The sequence below is a fragment of the Kryptolebias marmoratus genome, linkage group LG22, assembly GCF_001649575.2.
Source record: "Kryptolebias marmoratus isolate JLee-2015 linkage group LG22, ASM164957v2, whole genome shotgun sequence".
In the NCBI taxonomy this organism is placed as follows: Eukaryota; Metazoa; Chordata; class Actinopteri; order Cyprinodontiformes; family Rivulidae; genus Kryptolebias; species Kryptolebias marmoratus.
The window spans coordinates 21,713,962-21,734,150 of NC_051451.1; the positions used below are offsets into that span (position 1 = coordinate 21,713,962).

A 20,189-nucleotide genomic window follows, 5' to 3' on the forward strand; every position below is an offset into this window, starting at 1 on the left:
CCAGAACTTCCTACTTACTTCCTGATGAACTTCATGCACAGTTCATGACCAGATTATTTATAGAACAGGTTTTCCTTTCTATAACAGAGTTTGGAAAGAATATACATATTACAATAAAGCTCAAATAAGTATAAGTAAGAAGCATGCAAATGCAAGCTGATGTTATAAATTCTTGTTCATTTTCAGTATTTGTTTAATTATTGAGCTACCTGGCTTCATTGGTGGGAAATACAATTTTTATTTAAGGACACTAAAGCTGCAAGAACAATGGAGATAAATTTGATCAGACAGTATGGTGCTCTGCTGTTAGATAGACATTAGACTGGGAGCTTAACCATCTGTTAAAACTAATACTAGCAGGGAACTAGAGAGCACATGATCTGTTAAAACACTTTCAGTTTCATGTATAAATGTTTATTGAATTGTGAACAATTTTTTACTCTTCTTTTGCTTTTGGTGTGACTCCTATTTTTATGAGCCTCAGATTTTATACTGTAAATCTTTAAAGTGTACCCTTGACCTGCAGTTTGTTCTAAGTCTTACTTTAGGAGACTGTCATCAAAATATTTCCTCTGTCTAAATGCTATGCATGTTTGCAGAGCTGTCAATTTAAAATTAAATCAAAAAATTAGCCTACATAAAGACGGTAATTTTCCTTTGTTTACTCCTCCACTGGGTAGTTTTCAAACCATGGTTTGCGGTCAGGTTTACACACACTGATGTGCTTTATTCATATCTTTTTAGGTTTCATGGAGGATGGTACAGCTCTGGGAGATGTAGAACTGCCTCCATGGGCGAAAGGTGACCCCCAGGAGTTCATTAGAATCCATCGAGAGGTCAGTCACACCTGACCTCGCCTGGCCTGTCTGTTCCAATTGGCCAGCCTGGTCTGTTATACCCAAGGACTTTTCCCATAAGACCTAATGTTTGTCAATACTATCTGACTTATATAGACAGAGGCTTCAGTGTTTTATTGTCTCTTAACAAATATTCATTGTACACTCTGTGACAGTGTCAGTTTCAGTGAGTTTGTCCTCATTCTTTCTTCGACAGTATAAGAGCAGTCAGTCTTATTTCTTATATTCTATCAAAGCTGTTTTATCACATTGAAATTGGTTCATTTTGTTTTCAGACTTAATGTCTAGTTGTTTTCCTTACAAAACATGCATAAAAAGCCATGTATCTGTGGTGTGTATGACAGACAGCAAGCCTATTTACTGTGACTGATACAGGGACAAGACTTTCTCACAAGGCCGTTATTTCTGCAAACTGCTAATGGGTTGAATATTCTCTCTGTTCTTTTCTTTTAGCTCCTTCTTTTCTTCCCCTGTGTGGAGTTATTGTGTGCCTTTTTTGTCTGATTTCTTTAGTGTGACCCTCCCTTTCTTTATTCCTGGGGCATCTATGATGGTTATCACTCTGTAATCTACTGAACTACCCATATTCCCCACAATTCTCATAAAATTAGTGACTTTAGATTTTTTTTCTTTCACAGACAAATTAACTCAGGACAAAATATCCTTCTTATAATATGTTTTCAGTTTTGTGTTCTTCCAGGGTGGGTTTATTATAGCATGGATATGGCTGGTCATGATGCCCACATTCTCTTATTAACTCTTCAAAACCAATCTCAGGCTAATTCAACCTAAATCATTCTTTAATTCTAACATGAAGATATGCTCATAACACAGCAGTTCAGCCTCCTCCTGGTCTGGATTCTTAAATTGACTTTTGGAGGATATCATTCTGCACCTGAATAATTTCATTGGCTGTGCAATCTTGGAGAAGTTAGAGTGCGCCAAACTTTCTTATTAACACTTTGAGTAATGGTTTTGAGCCCACAATGATAATAATAGGTGCAGCACAATTCTGCTACTTAAAACTGCATGTTTAGTGCTTCTGTAATATTGTGTGACTAGCTGGCTGTTGTGCTGCATCTTCTGCTCTGTTTACAGGTCCTAGAAAGTGACTATGTGAGCTCCAACCTCCACCTGTGGATCGACCTCATCTTCGGGTACAAGCAACAAGGTCAGGCAGCTGTGGAAAGTGTGAATACATTTCACCCCTATTTCTACGCCCAGAGAGGGCGACAAGATGCAAAAGACCCTGTTATCAAGAGCACGATCTTAGGATACGTTAGCAACTTTGGCCAGATTCCCAAACAGGTAAAAAAAAAAAAATACTCATTCCATTTTGTTTACTTATTTCATGTTCAGTAAGTGTATCTTCTTGCTTTTTTGGGGGAAAAAATGTTATTCTGTAATTATCTTTGTCTTTCCTATAGCTCTTCACTAAGCCTCATCCACCCCGCAGTGGCTCTAAGAAAGAAGGATCCTCTCCATCTCATCCAACTCCATTTTTTTTCAAATTGGATAAATTAAAGCCTTCCACACAGCCATTCAGAGGTACAGCTACACACTTAGCTTAGACATAATGTAAGATACACGAAATAATAAATTTGGTGTGAATTATCTGTTACTGTAATGATCAGAACATATAAAAAAGAATGTCTTTCACTTTTGACAAAAGGTTACTTTTAACTCACGTTTCAGCTTCAAGGTAACAAAAAAATCCCCCAGAAATTCCAGAAGCCAAACTTTTAAGACTGGGGTTTATACTTAATCATTTCTTCTTGAGCACAATTTTATTCCCTCAGATACAGTACTTACAGTATTAATATTATTTTACTTTTGCTTTTATTTTATGTAACTTAATCATAATATCAGTAAAATTATTTATTTTTTTATCCAAAAAGTGGAATAAAAGCTATCTGAAAGCAAGAAAGTACCAGGTTATTACTATTGTTTCTTTTTTCCTCAAAAATTTCAAACTATAAAGTAACTCAAAAAAATGTTTAACATTTTTATTTTTATGTCAATGTGCATTTATTGTGAGGTTTAGAAGTACTGTAAACTTATTTCTGCCTTTTTAAGGCAAAGGAAGATGAAAAGTAAGCAGGTTTTGCTCCACATTATACGCCAAGATTATTTACATCAGGCTGTATCATCATCTGTATCATCCCAAATCTCTATTCCTTTATACAAAACTGAAAGAAATAAAGCATGCAGTATTAAATATAAACAACATATATGTTAAAAAATCTGCATTAATAAGGCTTTGTTTTGCTGAGTATGATATATCTCCTGCGTTTGGCACTATTTCTGTTGTTACGTCTTTTAATTTCTTCCACATCATTTTATGTCTGTTATTATACATTAGATGTTCTCTGATCTCAAGGGAATCATTGAAACGCAGTGAAATTTTCCATAGATTAATTTATCCTACAGAAAGGTAGATAGAGCTATCTGTTAGAGCTATGATATGGAGATGAGTCTTCAGCTGAGCTCTACTTAATAATCTGAATATCCCTACAGGCCCACTGAGGGAGAGGAGATGAATCTGCGAATGCTTAGGGAGAGATTCCTGCATATTACATTTCATATTAAATCTTAGAGTGTCTGATCTGATCAATAAGGAGATAGAGATGAATAGGAAGAGGAACGTTAGGACTAATGCAGACGGAACTTCTTTCTGGGGATTTTAGAAGCAGATCTGGCAAAATGATCTAATGGTTTCTGCCTGTTCCTGCATGAATAGGTCAATTACAGGCACAATTACTGCCTCTAGTACATTTCCTCACCCACATACACTCACATTTATACTGTCTAGGATGCAGGTGCCCCCCCAGGACAAACCCTTGCTTCTTATAACCTGGGAAAAGCTGTTTTAATTGCCCAGTTTTCTCTGGTCAGTTTAATAAAAAAAAATTCACAAGTTTACTGAACTACTGCACTCTTTAATGTGATGCTTTTGAAGAGCTATTATCTTTATTTGGCCTGACAAGTTTATTGAAGCTCACAAATATGCAGAAAGAGGTCACCTTTATTATTATTATTTTTTGTACTCCATAACCTCTTTTTGTGTGCTTGCTGTTTTGTATGACTGATGCTTTATTTCAAATCATTCTTTTCTCACTGATGGTGCCACTTTGTACTTTACTGCAGAGCTGCCAAGAGGTCCAGTCGGTCAGATTCTCTGTCTGGAAAAAGAAGTTGTAGTCCTGGAGAAAAACCATCTGCTCATGTCGCCACTGTTTGGTTGCTTCTTCAGCTGGGGATTTCCAGACAACAGCTGTGCTTTTGGAAACTATTCCACAGAGAAGGTATGCTCATGTAAATGATAATATGAGACAAAAAGAATGTGTTTTGTATTTCTTGCTGTAATGCACAAGTTGTATAAATTAAATTAAGATAAGACAAATGCATCTAAGCAGCCTTTGTTTTAAAAAGGCTAAAAATAGAAGCAATATTTTTAAAAGTCAAATTATTAAAAAGCAAATTTTACCCATCTCTATCATAAAAACTTAAGATCCCGACACAGTCATTATGATCTGTCAAACACACACTGCTGTGTAAGGTCCACAATTTCTTTGACTATTAATAATTGTTCTGATTTCCTTTATTTCACAATGCCATTGGCCATGCACCAATTTTATCTTTGTGAATTTATTGTCAATAGCTTTAGGTCTTAAAAATTACTTTCTAATTTTTGATAATATTTTAGTTTAATCGTTTCAGCTATTAAATTGTGACATTGATTTACTGTATAAAAATAATATAACAATAATTCAAGACAAGTAAAAAATAAAATCTGATACAAATTCTTATTAAATGTAGTTGCATCTTATGATCTGATTAAAGATTAGGAACATTTATTATGTGTGAGAAGGGGAGTCACTGTAGCTGTTTGGACATTTTAAGACCAAAGTTGTTCCAGAGATTGCAAAAATTATTGGGTGCTCACATTTTCCAGGGACCTGAATTGAAAATGTAAAAAAAGAAAAAAAGCACCTAAATTTGATAATCATAAAATAAATCAAATCTAAGATTTATAAATATTACATCACTGTGTATTCATATCAGCTGTTTGTGTTCATCACCAGAACTTTGCAGTGAGTGAGAGCTTGTGTGTCTGGGGTGAGACTTTGTGTGCCGCTTGCCCCAACCCGACAACTGTCATCACTGCTGGAACCAGCACTGTCGTGTGTGTGTGGGACGTGGCGGTCAGCAAGGACAAACTCTCACACATGAAGCTCAGACAGGTTAGTCAGTCTGCATGTAACAGCACCACCTACGATGCATCTGTAAGCACACAACTCCCATTCTGACTGATTTTTCTGTTTTCCACAGCCTTTATATGGTCACACAGACACAGTGACGTGCCTGGCTGTGTCTGAGGTCCACAGCTTGATTGTGAGTGGCTCTCGTGACCTCACCTGCATTTTATGGGATTTAGACGAGCTAAGTTATGTCACCCAGCTAGCAGGACACACTACCAGCATTTCTGCACTGGCTATCAACGAGCTCACTGTAAGTTGCTCTTTTATCTGTCTCCTTTGAAACCTTTAGCTTTCTGTTGTCACGTTCTTCCCCTTCACTCAGCTCACAGCACGAGGAAGGGAGGATTCTCATCCTCTTTGTCTGCTTGTTTTCTGCATTTTTGCTTTTGCGTATGTATCTATGCACTTTTGAGTGTCCGCACTTTGCCCCTCTGTCCAAGGGTGAGATTGCGTCATGTGCGGGACCTCTGCTGTACCTGTGGACCATGAAGGGCCAGCTGTTGACTTGTACTGATACTTCCTGTGGTTCTGAGGCAGACATCCTGTGTGTCAGCTTCACACAGCGACATGAGTGGGATGCCAGGAATGTTGTTGTCACTGGCTGTGCTGATGGTATTATACGGGTGAGTTCTGTGTATGAAGGTATGCAGTAATTGGGATGTTTTTTGCACAGTTTTTATACAGTACAGTATTCCACTATGGTAGTCATTACTTTTGTATTAGCTTCACAGGTTGACTGTCCATTGAAGATATTAATAACAAGATACGAGTAGCAAGTGTGTGTGTTTTTATTTGACTATTTTTGCTTAGGATTAATATAAGTATATGCTGCCTCTTTGCAATCAAAGCTGCAAACTCTAAATTGTGCTTCACTTGGGAGTGGGTGTCCATGTCACATGTACAACACACACACACACACACACACACACATGCTATTGTTACTTTATTATTACACTGATAGTGTGCGGTGGGTGCATGCCGATGTGAGTGTGCTTGTTATTATGTTGAATTATGTCTATAATTTTGCCACTCGTTATGTGTCTCTCATACAGATATGGAGGACAGAGTACACCAGAACACAATTACCTGGCCCTCCAGAAGAGCCTGTTTCCCCAGGGCAAGACCGAATACAGAGAGACGGTAATGTTACTGGCAGTAGGATAAGATATGTACATGGATATTGTATTTATAACAACACAGATAATGCAGAGAGTTGACAAAAAACAAAACTTTGAAGCCAGCTAGGAAGCAATTGTGAAAAAAGACCCAGTCTTCATATTTAACGTTTATAAAACAAACCAAAACAAAAAAACACTATTTAATTAGATAAATTCATACCTGTAAAATAATCATTTTTAAACTCTTATCTGAGGGCTGGGCAGTGTCCTTCTTAAATGAGGGTTTGCCACGCTCACCCTATCGCTCACTAGCATTAGAGCTAGCAGGAATTATGTTGTTATAAAGTTATTAAACATAGAGGCAGTAAACACTGATGAATAATTCTGCTGACGTGTGTGTGTGTGTGTGTGTGTGTGTGTGTTTGTATAATTTAGAAAGCAATAATACCCAGATCCAATTTAGCATATGTTGGTTACAGCCTCACGTCACCTCATAGGAGTATTATGCTTTCCAATTACATTGAGACAAGTCTTTACATAACCCTGAAGCATTTATATTTGAGGGATTTTTCCTCCCTTTTTACTGCCCGCTGACTGCAGACGGACACTGTGTTAATGTGCGATATAATTATGTGAGGACCATCGGGTTTCACAAAGTAAAGCTTACTTGTTATCTTGTAGTAAGCGCATGTATTCCCACAGTGAGCAGCTCGTGTCAGGGAAAACGCTGGAGGAGACGTCTGATGTTATGTCAAGAGCTGAGCAGAGGCCAGAACACGTCAAAGCGCCGATACAAAACCAGCCCAGCAATCACCTCTCTGGGCTTGTCCAGGTATAACAAACGTCACGTACCAACTCTCTCAACAACAAGAAATTCAGTTTAGTCATTTTAATTACTTCAAACTATATTTAAGTTGAGCAATAATAGTTTTTTTAAATTATTTAAGTATTTTATTGCTAAATTGTTGTAGTTAAAGATCTAATTAAATTTTAATAAAATTCTAACTAGAATCAGTCAGACTTGCATTCGTTGCATTTTATTTAGATTACAGCATGTTTCAGGCCAGAACCGTTTGCTGTGTTCTGTGCAGGACTCATGCTACTCTGTTGGCTGGCGACGCCTGGGGCAGAGTTTTCACCTGGACCTGTGAATGAAAGGCGGCCACGTGTAACAACAACCATGCCTCTGTGTATTAATCTGCTCTGAGAGACTGGCAGGGGAAAAAAAATCCAAACGAAAAACTAATTTATGTCTCAGGTCTGACACTGGAAGTAGAAATAGCTACTTCATTTTTTTTTTTATTATTATTATTTGCATTTTTCAGATAAAGAAGTTGCAACAGAATCAAGTTTCAGGTTCAGCTAAACATTTAGCTGTTTTGTAAATATTTCTCTAGTTTTGTGTGTAAATATTGAATTTTGAATTTGGTTAAAATTATTAACATACATTGTTCTGTGTTTTACTGATAAAAAGAAACCAAAATTGGTTGGAGATTAGTTTATTTCATTCAGGTAGAGATTGTTTATTTTTTATTTTTTTAAGTGAGACACTGACTACAATTATAGTCCTGATGAATGAATTTAAATGAGGTTTTTAAACAACAATAAAATTAAGTGTTGCAGTTACAGCAGAGCTAACCAAGATCCACAATGGAAGTCTGTAATTAAGCAGCTTTAAACTGAAAGGGACAAGAATTATGTGAATACTGAGCAGGAGCTTGTATGCAACATTGTTTTTTTCGGTAAATATTTATTACTAAATAATATTTTAGCCAGTAAAGTAATATATCAGGAGGTACATGTTATGTTTCTACAGTGCTAGAATGCATTGCACACAAATGAGCATTTTACACTGCAGGGACACCATTGATTTCCTTTGTTAAATGTTTGTGGCATGCACAGCCCTGGATGTTTGTATGGCAGACTTTTTCTGGTTTTTGTTTTCCACAATGTGTTTCCAGTTTGCTTTTTAATGTGGTATTTAAGAGTATTTAACAGGTTTTTTTTTCTTCTTTTGAATCATAATTCTTGCTTAAGAATATGTAATCTGAGTGATTTAAAATGTGTTTTGGTTTTGTTGATGTATGCCTGCCACACATTTTTGTATGTTTATGGGTACCCAAAGACAAATATGTGTTTTTAGATTAATCTCTGCGGTGTTTTGACCACAGATTAGAATCCTGCTCAGATCTCTTTCATTTTGTGGAGAGACAGTATGAAATTTGGCCTTTTCCTTTTAGCCTTGTAGAGGAAAAAACACTTGTATAACTAATTTGTATATTCTAATAAAGAAGAAAATCTCTCTGAAGGATGGAGATTGTGGTGACTTGCATTCTGGCTCCTGCTGAGCCTCTCATGTGCATGCACCACTCCTCTCTATCATAAAGGAAGGGTCCCTCTCTTTAACCTTTGTGTGTGTGGCTAATTGTGCTAAGTGGAGTAGCTTAATAGAGTGGAAAATAGTCCTCATAATTTTCCCAGAGAGCGAGCTATGACCTTCTCTAAAGACAACAGCCATCTCCATTCTCTCTACACGGCTGGTTTTATGATATGAGATGTCAAACCATTGGGTTCCTCAGAATAATTAAATCAAATAAATTATTGCACCTAGGCAGAACCATCTTGTAGCCTAACCCAATTATAATGCACTGTAAAGCTAATTATTAACCATGATTACAATTAGTCTAATTTGAATAAATGTAGTCATTAGTGAGTTCATTCCAGTGAGTGAGTGTGAACTGTGGGGGATGATGGTCTCTCTCTCGTTCTCTCCCACTCACAGAGGAAAAGAGCATGGATGTGCATCATTCTCTTTCTCCAGCCACCTCTTCATCTTCATCCCATTTTTCACAGTGACCTTCACAAAATGGCCCACACCCTTCACTTTCCCCGGATGTAGCGTGTGGCGCTTTCAGGATTTATATTTGCTGTTTATGGCTGTTACACACTGAGCAGACATTGAATCACAATCAGAAGACTCGTCTGTTTCTGTCCCTTTTTGGCATTTTATTAGAAAGTTGACATAAGATTTACTGAAACACATGAGCATTTGCTTTTCTGGCCTGAGTAACATGAGAAGCTCTATGACACTCCATATTATCTTAAAAAAATGTATTCGGTTTCATTTTGTCTAACAACAAAGAAGCTAATTTTTACTCTGACTGAGTATCAAGAGTTCTCATTTTTCATTTGTCAGTGCTTGCTGCTGTGAAGTTCAAACACAGAATGCACTGTTGTCCTTTTTTCTTTTTTGTACAAATGTTGCTTTTAAAGTAACAAATCTTATAGTGCAATCCACCTTAATAGCATCATTAAAAATAAAAATAACTGATACGGTGTATTAATACAGTAATAATAAATGTATTTTAAAAGTGTTATGCTGCAGTGGGAGAACCTAGACCAGTTTTCTTTCTGCTAAGTTTACTAGGTTTATACAGACTAAAAACAGAGCAAAACTTTAAACATCTGGCACCCAGGACAGTAAACTAAACAGAATTATACGACTCCAAAACACTGTTGTGCAGGACTAAAACTGTGCACACCAAAAGCCCTGACTTTCCACATCCATCCCCCAAAAACGAAAAGCTAAATATCATACTCATAGTTCATAAATATATGTTCCTTTGGATGATGTTTAGTTTTGTTATGAGAACTGCATTTATGCCCTCACCAGGAGGCACCAAGCTCCCAAATCTATAGCTTTTCTTCCTGGAAGAGGATCTGAGCATACACAGTGTCAGGGACGGAGGGAGTGGCGTCAAGGCTTGAGCAGGCTGGTGGCTGCTGCCTCGGTCGGACTAACTCCAGCTCTGCGTACGTCAGGCTTTCTTCTTTTAATACTCGAGTCTAAAGGAGGAAGGGAATTAGAGAGAATAGTTTAGCATACGCATAAAGTAAAACTGAAAACTCTTGCATCAAAAGCATATTTCAAATTCTACAATCCTCAAGTGTTTCATATAGTCGGTTTTGTTCCACTACGCCTCACTGTTTCCCAGCTGCAGAAACTGTTCTCTGGGTTTTGCAGGAGCTGCTGGAACATTCAGTTTAGCTGAAAACATTCAGTACAATAGGAGTCGTATCCAACATCCTCAGATCTGCCTAATTGCACTAATCTAATCCGTATGTGCATGCAAAGAAAACACTTACATCTCCACAGCTTCATTTCTCAATAAAAATCTCAAAAACAGCACAACCAGAAACACTGATGTTCCTCAGTCTGTGCAGTTTTCATCAGAATATACTTGTTTGACACTTTCTTTGTACACATAAAACCAGTGAAGGGCTCTAAATAAATAATTGTGTTTCAGAAGCAATAATGCTAAATAGAATTATCAAGCTCATAACTGAATGAAAGGATGGCAATAAACTCTGATAGACAATCATGCGGTCGTGAAACAAATTCCCTCTTGCATGTATTTCAATTACAACTCTACTCCTGAAGAAGGAAGAAAAAGCTTCTTTTCAAAACATAAACAAATACTCTATGAAACACCATTAAGCGCCTTTGTTTTATGATCTCTCGGACATATAACAGGTAAAATGCTTGAGGGAAGAGCCTTACAGTGGCAGATCTCCTTTGCTGAGTCTTCAGCCTTCTGGGCTTCTGAGGTCTCTTTGCAGCAACAGGCACTAAAAAACAAGTAAGAACCTTAATTGACTTAAAACAACAGCCACGAGGATTGAACCAGCAAATGTTTTGAACTCAAAATTGTGTTTTCCAACCATTACATGATAAATCCCATTAAGGGAGTTGTTTAGAATTGAAACAAAAGCTTTTCGCATGATTGTATTCTTTTCTGCTTGTCTCCTTGCTGTCTTTATCAGAAAAGCTGAATAATATTGTACATATCTCACACGACTCTTCAGCCACTAACTACTTTTTTGGAGCTGTGGCCTCTCTCAGCCTGCTGGGAATACCTCCGACTGAGTGTGGAATTTGCCATGAAACTCAAGCTCCAGATTTCCTTGAGCTGTAAAGTAAAGCTTGTTCCTGCAGAGCTACTGAGGCCTCTCTGACCCAACAAGCAGACTAATCGTTTTGGATGTTCACAGTCATCTAGCTTAGATCCCCTTTGATACTTATAAGTTGAATGAAAAATTAAACTTAAGAATTAAAATTTCTTTATAATGATTGGTTCAATGTGGACATGGGTTACAAGTTATAACCCATGTCCACATTGAGGTTATAGCCTCTCATTAAGGGCTGATAAAGGCTAACACAGTGGTTCTTGTGAAGAATTAAAACACCATATCCAGTTCTGAGGGAAGTCCTTTACCTTTGGCTGGTGTGTGAGGCAGGGGCTCTTTGGGTGGTTTAAGTGGTGTCACTGTCAGTCTTTTGTCAGTTTTCTGTCTTGTGTCTTTCCTTTGTGCCCTTGGAGAGGAACTGGAACAACTGCTGGAGCTGGTTACAGTCTCTCCTGAGCTAGATCACAAGATGCAAAAAATTAAATTTTTTTAATATAAATTGTCATTGTACTCCTGATGCCAAGTCACATAGCAAATAGCCTTATGCATTTTTTCTTACAACCTCTAGAAATCTTACAGTGTCCAAAAGTTAAGGTTGTTTCCTGCATGCATAAACGACTTATAGTCATTTTGTGAGAAATCTATCCAAAAATACATTGTTACTCATGGAGCATAAAGCAATGGTCAACAAATAGCAGTGACACTATTGTAATTTGAAAGAAAAAAAAGCAAAAGTCTTTAAAATATAGGGCCTTCTTTCAACAAATGTTTCAGTTCTTTAAGTCACTGACAGTTCAGATTCTGTTCGTAGACTTGTTAATAGAATGTTCTGTTAGAATTTTATCAAACTTCACAATACCTGCTTTCTGGACATTTGACCAGAAGATAACTGGCTGAAGAGAAAGCAGAAGAAAAAAAAAGGTCTTGAATGAACTGGTTTGTTTTAACAAGTGATACTGAAAACATGAAGTTGTGCAAGTTATTTTAAAGAAAAAGTCTGGCTACCTTTGAGTCTGTGCCGTCTGTGAAAGTACTGACAAATTAAGATGAGTGTGAACAGGAAGATGGACAGAAGGCCCAGTGAGCAGATCAGCACTGCACACAGAAACACATCTGAAATCAGACAGAAAGGCACACCAAAGAGTTGTCAAATTAAGACTTGGTTAAAATTACACAAACTCACACACACACACAAAAAAAAGGCTAGAAATGAAAACAGTACCTGCAAATAAAAACGACAGTCCTTCACCACTGCCATCCTCAGAAATAAAATGCACTGTGGGGGAAAAAACAAGTGGTTAAGCAAGAACAGCTCATAAAGATTATAAAATTGCTCTTGGAGTATATTTGTAAATTGCTGATGTCTGTGGGCACATCCCCAACAGTCAGAGAATCTCAGTGGTTTCTAGAAATACATAAACCACTGTCAAAAGAAAAAAAATCATCTGAGCCCACAGCAGGCACATACACAACCACACAAGTTGTTGGTTTATTGCTGTTCTTGGATAGAGTTTGGGGGGTTCCCATTGCTCTGTTTATCATCCTCATTTCAGAATCACTTCACAGTCGTTTTCATGTTTTTAAAGCACTTAAGGAAGGTCTTGTGACTTGAATGAGTCAGAGGTATTTTTAAAGAGTTTGAGAGCAAACAGAGGTGAAGATTTGATGTTGCATCTCCCATAATGAGATATAAATAAGTAAACCCACAGATAATGGGGGGAAAATAGATTTGAACTCTTAGTGACTTCAAGCTCATTCCCAAATGACTTGGCTGCCAGTAAAAGCTGACAAATATGATACAGATGAAGCAACACAATGATTTTTGGGGCAAAAAATACTGGGTGCCACATGCAAAACCCTTAGTTTAAAGAAGTTTAAATATATTGGTAAATCGTGTCTTTATCACATTGGATTTGTTTCTTTTTTTTTTTTTTTACTTTTCTGTCTTTTATTTTAGTTAAAATATCTGGCAATGCCAACCCAAGAAAAAGATATCTAAAGTTGACAAACTCAAGCAGAGTAGATGACAGCCCACTTGTCCATGAGTGAGCAGCTAACTTTCAGACTAATGCAAGTAAACCAGACATCTGAACAGATTCACTCTGTGGTTAACCATGAGCCGGAGCCTCAAATCTGATCCGTGCAAGCAGTCTGAAGTCAACAGGTTGGCTGTCGGAGAGCTTTTAGATCTGCATATGTTCTACAGATGTGCTTACAAAATACTGACAGCACACCAGTGGTGCCACGTTTATGCAACACATATCATACAGCCCATGATTACCGGGTACAACTGCATGCTCATCTGAATTTACCATTAATGAAAAGAAAAAGATGTGGTAAAATAACTGACAATGTTGTAAACCAGACGCAAAGAGCAGTGTTTAAAGAGATGTTATTTTACAGTAAGGAAAAGCAGCTGAAGGCACTCAAACATTAAAGATCTGAAGGTGGGATTTGGAGTTGTGGGAGAAGGCACATCGGCTTTTCCTATTAAGTGAAATAAAGGCGTAAATAAAAAAAATTCACTGGTCTTAGTAGGGTTTAGAAAAACTAAAGAGTAAGGGCTTCCCTAGATTGCAACCTTTTCCTTTTTGTTTACCCTCATAATGTCAGCTTTTGTGTTTTTGGTTCTGCGGTCAGTGCATGACTAAGATGCCTGAGGTTGTGGGGCTTCCTTGACGGGCCCAGAATATAGGGCAGGGCGTAGTCGTATGGCTCCGTCTGACTCTCGTATGGTTTTCAGGCATAAGGCTAGCGAAAGGTAAAATGTGTAACTGGGTCACACATGGCCACATCAAAGTAGGGAAGAGCAAAGGTGCAAAACACAACAACCCCCCCACCCCCTGAAAAAAATCTGAATAGAAAACACATTTTTACAAAATGCAATGTTTTAGAAAAGGTTTTAGAATTTTTTTTTTTTCATGTTATCCATTTTTAAATGCTCCTGGTTTTATTTTGTTCAGTAAAGTTACATTTTACACCTCAAGATCACAACATAATACATCAAATTTCCGAAATCTGTCTGATCTATCTGTCCAGTTTGGATTAAATAATTCTTGTGAATAACTATTTTTCACGTGCTGTCTAAATCAGCTACAAATCATATTTCTTCACTGTTTTTATTATTGATTTCTGCAGAAACTAAATTAGTTGCAACCAACTTTTCCCCCAAAAGATTTTCTCGAGGTCTCCAAAAAAAAGAAAAAAAAAGCTGCGCTCAGAATGCTGACGTCATGATTTACAGAGCTTAAAGACATTGCCAGCTCAGCAACACCACTTTTTCCCCCTCAGTGCTCTTACATAGAGTGATATTGTTGGCTGTGTGAGATCACTGTTTTGGGTTGGAAATGCCAGAGGACTGGGGTCACGCTCAAATAATATTGCAGCTAGAGTCAGAATACATGAAAAACATTTATGTGTTTCTTGTGCTTTAGTTAAAAAAACAAAAAAAAGAAATTTGCAAACCCTTCCTTTTTTATTGTCAGATGTGTTGAGCAGTGTCCCTCAGCTGAACACATGTGGCTAGAAGGGGAGGAATTTTTCCTTAAAAAAATCTTTTGCAGAGGAGTCTCTCCAGAAATCCCCTTTGCTTTTTATCACAACATGTTGAGCAAACATATGCAAAAGCAGAAAGTTTAGATATAGTCATAGGCACAGTCTTGCTTTTACCACAAGGTAATGACAAATAATTTCCTCACCATGTTGCCTAAACTACATTTGAATAATTAACTTTACATTTATGACTGACAAAAGTCAAAGAAGAAAGTCAATCTTGAATCGTTTATGTTTCTTTCCTATTATTACTTTTTCCCTCTAACAAGGAACATTTGTCTTTATAGATCTTATTGAAGGATGGACAGTCCTTCAGACATGGAGGATACTGGGTAAGGAAAGGCCTTAAATTCAAACTCAAATTGCTTTTAGGTTAATTTCAGTGAACTTTTAGGCTTAACATGTAAAATGGCATTGTAGCAATTTTAGTTTGCACTATCTTTGTTTATTTTTCTAATACTAGAATATATTTCAGATGGGAAAAAATGATTAATGGGTAGCACAATACGACAGTGGTTAGAGTCGTCACCTCACAGCAAGAAGGATGCAACCTTTCTGTGTGCAGTTTACATGCTCTCCCTGTCCATGAGTGAGTTTTCTCCAGGTACTCCAGTTTCCTGCCAGAAACCAAAAACCTGCATGATAGATTAGTTGGTAAGTCTAGAACTGTCACTAGGTGTGAGTGTGAATGGTTGTTTGTCTTGTTTGTCTCAAAGCGGCCCTGTGATGGACTAGTGGGCCACAGAATCATATGAAAAATGCAATAATTCACGCTCACACTCAGGGACAATTTTATAGTTTTTACACACTTGTGCCAACCAGACCTAAACTGGGAATTTGGATGTGACATTCCCTTCTGCCGTATTTCTCAGTGAGAAAATCAATACATACTGCATTAGCTTGCTTGTTTATTTCTTATTTTTTTCACACCAGTTTTTGACCACAACTTGGAATGAAGATATTCAGAAATCATCAGAACATTGCTATATTGTGGTTAGTGCTATTTCTTAAAGTATAATATCCTCCAGTACTTTCTCAAAGTTTTTTCCAAGGCTGTGGTGACTCAAAGTTGAACTGAGTTGTTATTCCCTGGGGAGCATTTATGTGGCAAGCCAGGTCTTTTGCACAAAATGTCTGGGTTTTTAGAAAGTCTGTTTCAAATTTTACAAATGCACTTTGCTGTTGAACTAAGATATGATGCTATGTTTGTCCATAGTTTTGCATGGTTTCAGCATGTTTACTAGCTCAAGTTTGTACATGTTTGTATTGTACACACACACATACACACACAAAAAACCCCACCAACACAGGAACCAGACCACCAGAATGTTCAAATATTGATTCAAAGAAACAAATAAATAAGAAACATTCTCCAGCTATGCAAAAACAATCTTGGCAAAGACTTCACTGGGCCATCAGCATCAGAGCTCAAAACATCACCACCATATTCCAAGAAGTAGTCCTCACCACCATGTGGCTATTGACTGAAGACTCTTGATTATCTTTGTTACCAGTTTTGGGTAAAAATTGGTTTGCAATAATTAAGAATTAGACAAGGGCACTAATTTCTACTTCTTTTCTCAAAACGTCTCATTCACAATGACAACTAAGCTGAACCTGTCTCCTACTAACCTTTAACCTTTCTAGTTCCAGTCTTGTAAGGGTCGCACGAGTCAAGTATTCCCTCAAGCTAAAACCTTACTTTGTTTTAGCACAGATTCAGCATTAAGAGTTTTTTTCTCTCTACTGTGAAAAAAAGCATACACCTCTGCTGCTTCTGACCGCTATGGTTGGTGAATCAAGAGACCAGGTTTCCTCCTACATGAGAGGAAGAGCAGGGAGGCCTGCAGATGATGCGCTGAAGGGGAGGCAGAGCTAATTTGCTTAAGTATGGATTCATAAATACAAATTTTGTTTCTCTATTTGTCAACGTTCATCCCATTATCAGCCAAAATAGATTCTTGGTCTTTTAAAATTTTGACTTTGAGAGAAAACTGAATTATTTCTTTCTTTTTTTTTTTTACCTGTAAGCTGTGTGGTGCTGGTACCATTGGAGGAGGCTCTCCATATATTTTTGTGTTTTCGGATCTCCTGAACTCTACAGCTGTAGAAGCCCTGATCCATCCCTGTCACGCTGAGGATGAGCAGCCGGTACACGTTGCCCCCCTCATCATCGTACAGATGAAACTTTGGCTGGGGGAAACCGCGGGTGTAGTTCCCATACAGCTTCATCTTCTTTACGCCCATCCTCACGATCAGAAACTGACCAGGTGCAGCAGGGGAGGTGGGTGGAAGAGAAGATGGAGGCACAAGAGTCGGTGAAGTAAGAGGGGAAAAGAACCAGCGGAGAATGAGGACACTGCTGCTCCTCTTCCTCTGAGACACCAGACAGGACAGGGTCAGGTTGTCTCTCTCTGTTGCTAAGACAACAGGCCCAGGTGTGACTGTCACGTTCAGGGTGTGACATACTTCTGTTGGCACAAAACACAGGTATTAACATTTTTCTTTTTAAATTTGAATTTTCAAATCTCTATCTTTTTAGTTTTTTTAGATACTAAACTATGCAGTATGTGCATCTTGTTTAACCATGCGTGAGACTTGCAGTGTTTGATATCTTGCTGCAAATGTTGTTTTGGTCTACTGATTTACGACAACAAATTAAAGTCAAAACACATTCTTCCACAAACATAAGTCACACAGGCACAGTGTGAACCAGCTTGCGTGACTCCTCTCAGCTTTTTTAAATTAGTAAATAATCGGAGTTGATAATGTGCCTCACATGGAAAACTCAAGAGTTCTTTTTAACAAGAGTTTATTTCCTGACAATTACAGCTAATTGTAGCATTTACACAAACTAAGTTTATGCACACAGTGGTTTGAAGAATTTGGAGCTCAAACTATCAATATTATGTGTCTCTATATCATAAAATGGGGTTAAAGCTAAAAGGCAAGAAATGTCTAAGAGAAAAAACACTAACTCACAAGTTGTTTTCCCTTACATTTCTTTTCTAAATGTTTTTAAGTTTTTTTCTGGTGACAGCAGGGAAACATCTGTTGAAAAGACAAATAGGAGCCAGTATATGAAAGAAGACAGGCAGAAAGAAGCTACAGGTGGGAAACATTCATCCTCTGCGCCTTACAACCCAATGCACCCAAGATAACTGGGACCATCTGGTTCATTTCATTTTTTTTTACCCCTCATGTGTGTCAGTTTGTAATCTCCCTCTGGGTCCTCAATTTCTGTCCTACATAATTAAGTGTGACAACAAAAGCAGGAAAAAGTAACTAAAAAGTAATAATGCACAACTGAACATATGAAGAAACTTATCAACTGAGAAATAAACATTTTTGTCAGTTTATAGAAAATAAACTAAACTTTTCACTTATCTCAGAGAACAAATTTTAAGTGTTTAAATTTCCAAAAAACACAAGTTATTTTACTAAAACAGAATTGCCAAAGTTTAGTAATAGTTAAAGCACATCTTGCAGACACCATGCGTATGAGAAGAGACATTATTTTAATACAAAGGTTCTATAATATAACCTAAATCTATTGTTTCACAGTGGAATGCAACAATCTTATTACTTTTTTTACATGTTTATTAGCTTTCTTACTGGTTTATGTTGCTGTAAACAAGGCAAGCTTACCTGTGACCAGAGCCTCAGTCAGGACAAGGACCACTATAGAAAAGTACATTTTCCACAGTCAGCGGATCCATAAACCCAGACAACTGCACAGCACTTATACAAGCAGCTACATTCAAAACAGAGCCTGACTGCACAACCCACCAGAGCCCTTACCCACCATTAACTCTTCTCCTCTTTCTCCTCTTTTCTCTGTAATATGAAACAGTAAAGGCTCTGTTCCCACTTAGAAACTCCCACTCTCTCCCTCACTCTTCCCTCCAACTGTCTCCGTCAGCCTCTCTCTGTTTTTCCCTCTGTGTCCTGCAAAAACGTAGGAAATGTCATTTCCTGTGTTCCCGTGAGTGGGTGTTGGATCAGAGCCCAGCACCCCAGAATTCTGAGGTGACAGTCACGTCCCATGGTTTGTTCATCTTGCCTGTTTCGGTAAAACTTGCACAGTTTCTGTTTGTGTATGCAGGCTGTGTTTGTTTCTGTTCAGGCACATACAGATGTGTTTGTGGTGGGACGTCTCCCTGTCTAGCTGCTGGACAGAGTGGCATGGGCTTGTCTCTGGCTGTGGTTGTCGGACTGTCCCAGTGGTATGAAGCCTGCTGCTTTATTGGGCTGGCTAAACTGCTGAGGCAGGGCTTCTGCTGGCGGTTTGAGCTCTGCCAAAGCCAAATGGAATTACACAACACATTTAACCCTTCAAATAGCATGTAGATTCTCGTGCAAAGTGTGGAATCAGTGGAAAATGTTCTGGCTAAAGTCCCTGGAAGGTTTAATTTTTTCTCACCTAGAGAAAGAAAGCATCATGTCTTCAAAATGCAGCAAGTGTATAGTTTAATCAGCTAAAGTTTAAATCATACATTACTTAAAGTTTATTTTGGGATTCCCTTAAAGTCATCCTTCTCTTTTGTCCTATAAGTTCAAGGCTTTGCTCCAGCAGAGGAATCACTCTCCTCTGCCCTGCAGTGGTCAAAGCAGGTTACTGCTTCTCAGGGATCAGCAGCATTTTAAACTGAAGAGTTACATGTATTCTCTCTTCAGATATACATCATTTACGTTGACAGAACATTAAAGAAAGATTTTCAAACCGTATTGTCTGTATCATCTCAATGATGTAGCAGCTAAGGCTTCAGGATTTAATATGTTTGATGCAGCAGAAGAGCATTCAAACACAAAGGTCATGAACAAAATATTTTCTCTTAATAGCACCTTTGAATTATCTTGTACTGATTAAAAAGGTACATCGTTATGAGTTAATCATATTAGGGGTAAATTTCAAGAGTCAAAGAAGCATGTCAGTAATTATACAACCCTATTCCAAAAAAGTTGGCACTATGTAAAAGAATAAATGACTGGAAAGCAGTCCAGAGTGTGATCCACCTCTTACATGTTAACCAGTTTCCAGTCCTGACCCATAGTTGCTCCTCTCATGAATGTGTATGCTATAATAAACCAGACTGGAATCAGAAAGTCATCAAATTTCTTCCGAGCCTGGTGCCAACCTGATGAGCTGACCCATTTATTTAATTTGTTATGTGTGCAGGGCAGAGGGTAGTCAAACACTGCAGTATTGGTTTTCAGCGTTTCCTTTGTGCACAAAGAATTCCCTTAAATTATTTTATTGACATTACTGCACACTGTGAATAATGAATTCCCCAAATTCTTTGAAATATTACCTCGAGGAACATGTTTTAAAATTAAAAACCACTGACTTGTGCATTTATTCCACAGTGTGGTGAATCCTTCCCTGAGAGTCAGGCAGGATAAGATCTTTTTACATCCCATCATGTTAATGA

The 20,189-nt window shown here is 37.7% G+C and overlaps 2 protein-coding genes across 3 annotated transcripts in view; one reads left to right on the plus strand and one right to left on the minus strand.

Annotated features, from left to right (window-relative positions):
- Nucleotides 1–8,545, plus strand: part of wdfy4 (WDFY family member 4) — a 39,919-nt gene extending 31,374 nt beyond the window's left edge. For both annotated transcript variants that reach the window (XM_017412906.3, XM_017412905.3), the window contains exons 55-64: nucleotides 745–836; nucleotides 1,956–2,165; nucleotides 2,285–2,405; nucleotides 4,005–4,162; nucleotides 4,943–5,101; nucleotides 5,190–5,369; nucleotides 5,560–5,742; nucleotides 6,172–6,259; nucleotides 6,940–7,069; nucleotides 7,329–8,545. In XM_017412906.3, coding sequence (XP_017268395.1) covers nucleotides 745–836; nucleotides 1,956–2,165; nucleotides 2,285–2,405; nucleotides 4,005–4,162; nucleotides 4,943–5,101; nucleotides 5,190–5,369; nucleotides 5,560–5,742; nucleotides 6,172–6,259; nucleotides 6,940–7,069; nucleotides 7,329–7,392 — 1,385 coding nt within the window. In that variant the 3' untranslated portion in view covers nucleotides 7,393–8,545. The remainder of the gene's footprint in view (nucleotides 1–744; nucleotides 837–1,955; nucleotides 2,166–2,284; nucleotides 2,406–4,004; nucleotides 4,163–4,942; nucleotides 5,102–5,189; nucleotides 5,370–5,559; nucleotides 5,743–6,171; nucleotides 6,260–6,939; nucleotides 7,070–7,328) is intronic.
- A 675-nt stretch (nucleotides 8,546–9,220) lies between these two features.
- On the minus strand, nucleotides 9,221–18,775 carry vstm4a (V-set and transmembrane domain containing 4a). Its single transcript, XM_017412908.3, has 8 exons — nucleotides 18,406–18,775; nucleotides 16,782–17,228; nucleotides 12,428–12,481; nucleotides 12,211–12,318; nucleotides 12,065–12,098; nucleotides 11,514–11,662; nucleotides 10,799–10,866; nucleotides 9,221–10,083 (listed from the first exon to the last, which is right to left on the minus strand). The coding sequence occupies exons 1-8, from the start codon at nucleotides 18,452–18,454 to the stop codon at nucleotides 9,931–9,933; spliced, it is 1,062 nt and encodes a 353-aa protein (XP_017268397.1). The 5' UTR covers nucleotides 18,455–18,775; the 3' UTR covers nucleotides 9,221–9,930.
- Between the last annotated feature and the right edge of the window lie 1,414 nt (nucleotides 18,776–20,189).

What these genes read in the sequence shown, in the direction of transcription:
- vstm4a (XM_017412908.3), bottom strand. Translation starts at nt 18,454, where the DNA reads ATGTACTTTTCTATAGTGGTCCTTGTCCTGACTGAGGCTCTGGTCACA. An exon ending in CAGCACCACACAGCTTACAG is followed by an intron (nt 12,482 to 16,781) that starts GTAAAAAAAAAA and finishes TTTCCCCCACAG; the next exon opens with TGCATTTTATTTCTGAGGAT. An exon ending in GCCTCACACACCAGCCAAAG is followed by an intron (nt 10,867 to 11,513) that starts GTAAAGGACTTC and finishes CTTGTTTTTTAG; the next exon opens with TGCCTGTTGCTGCAAAGAGA.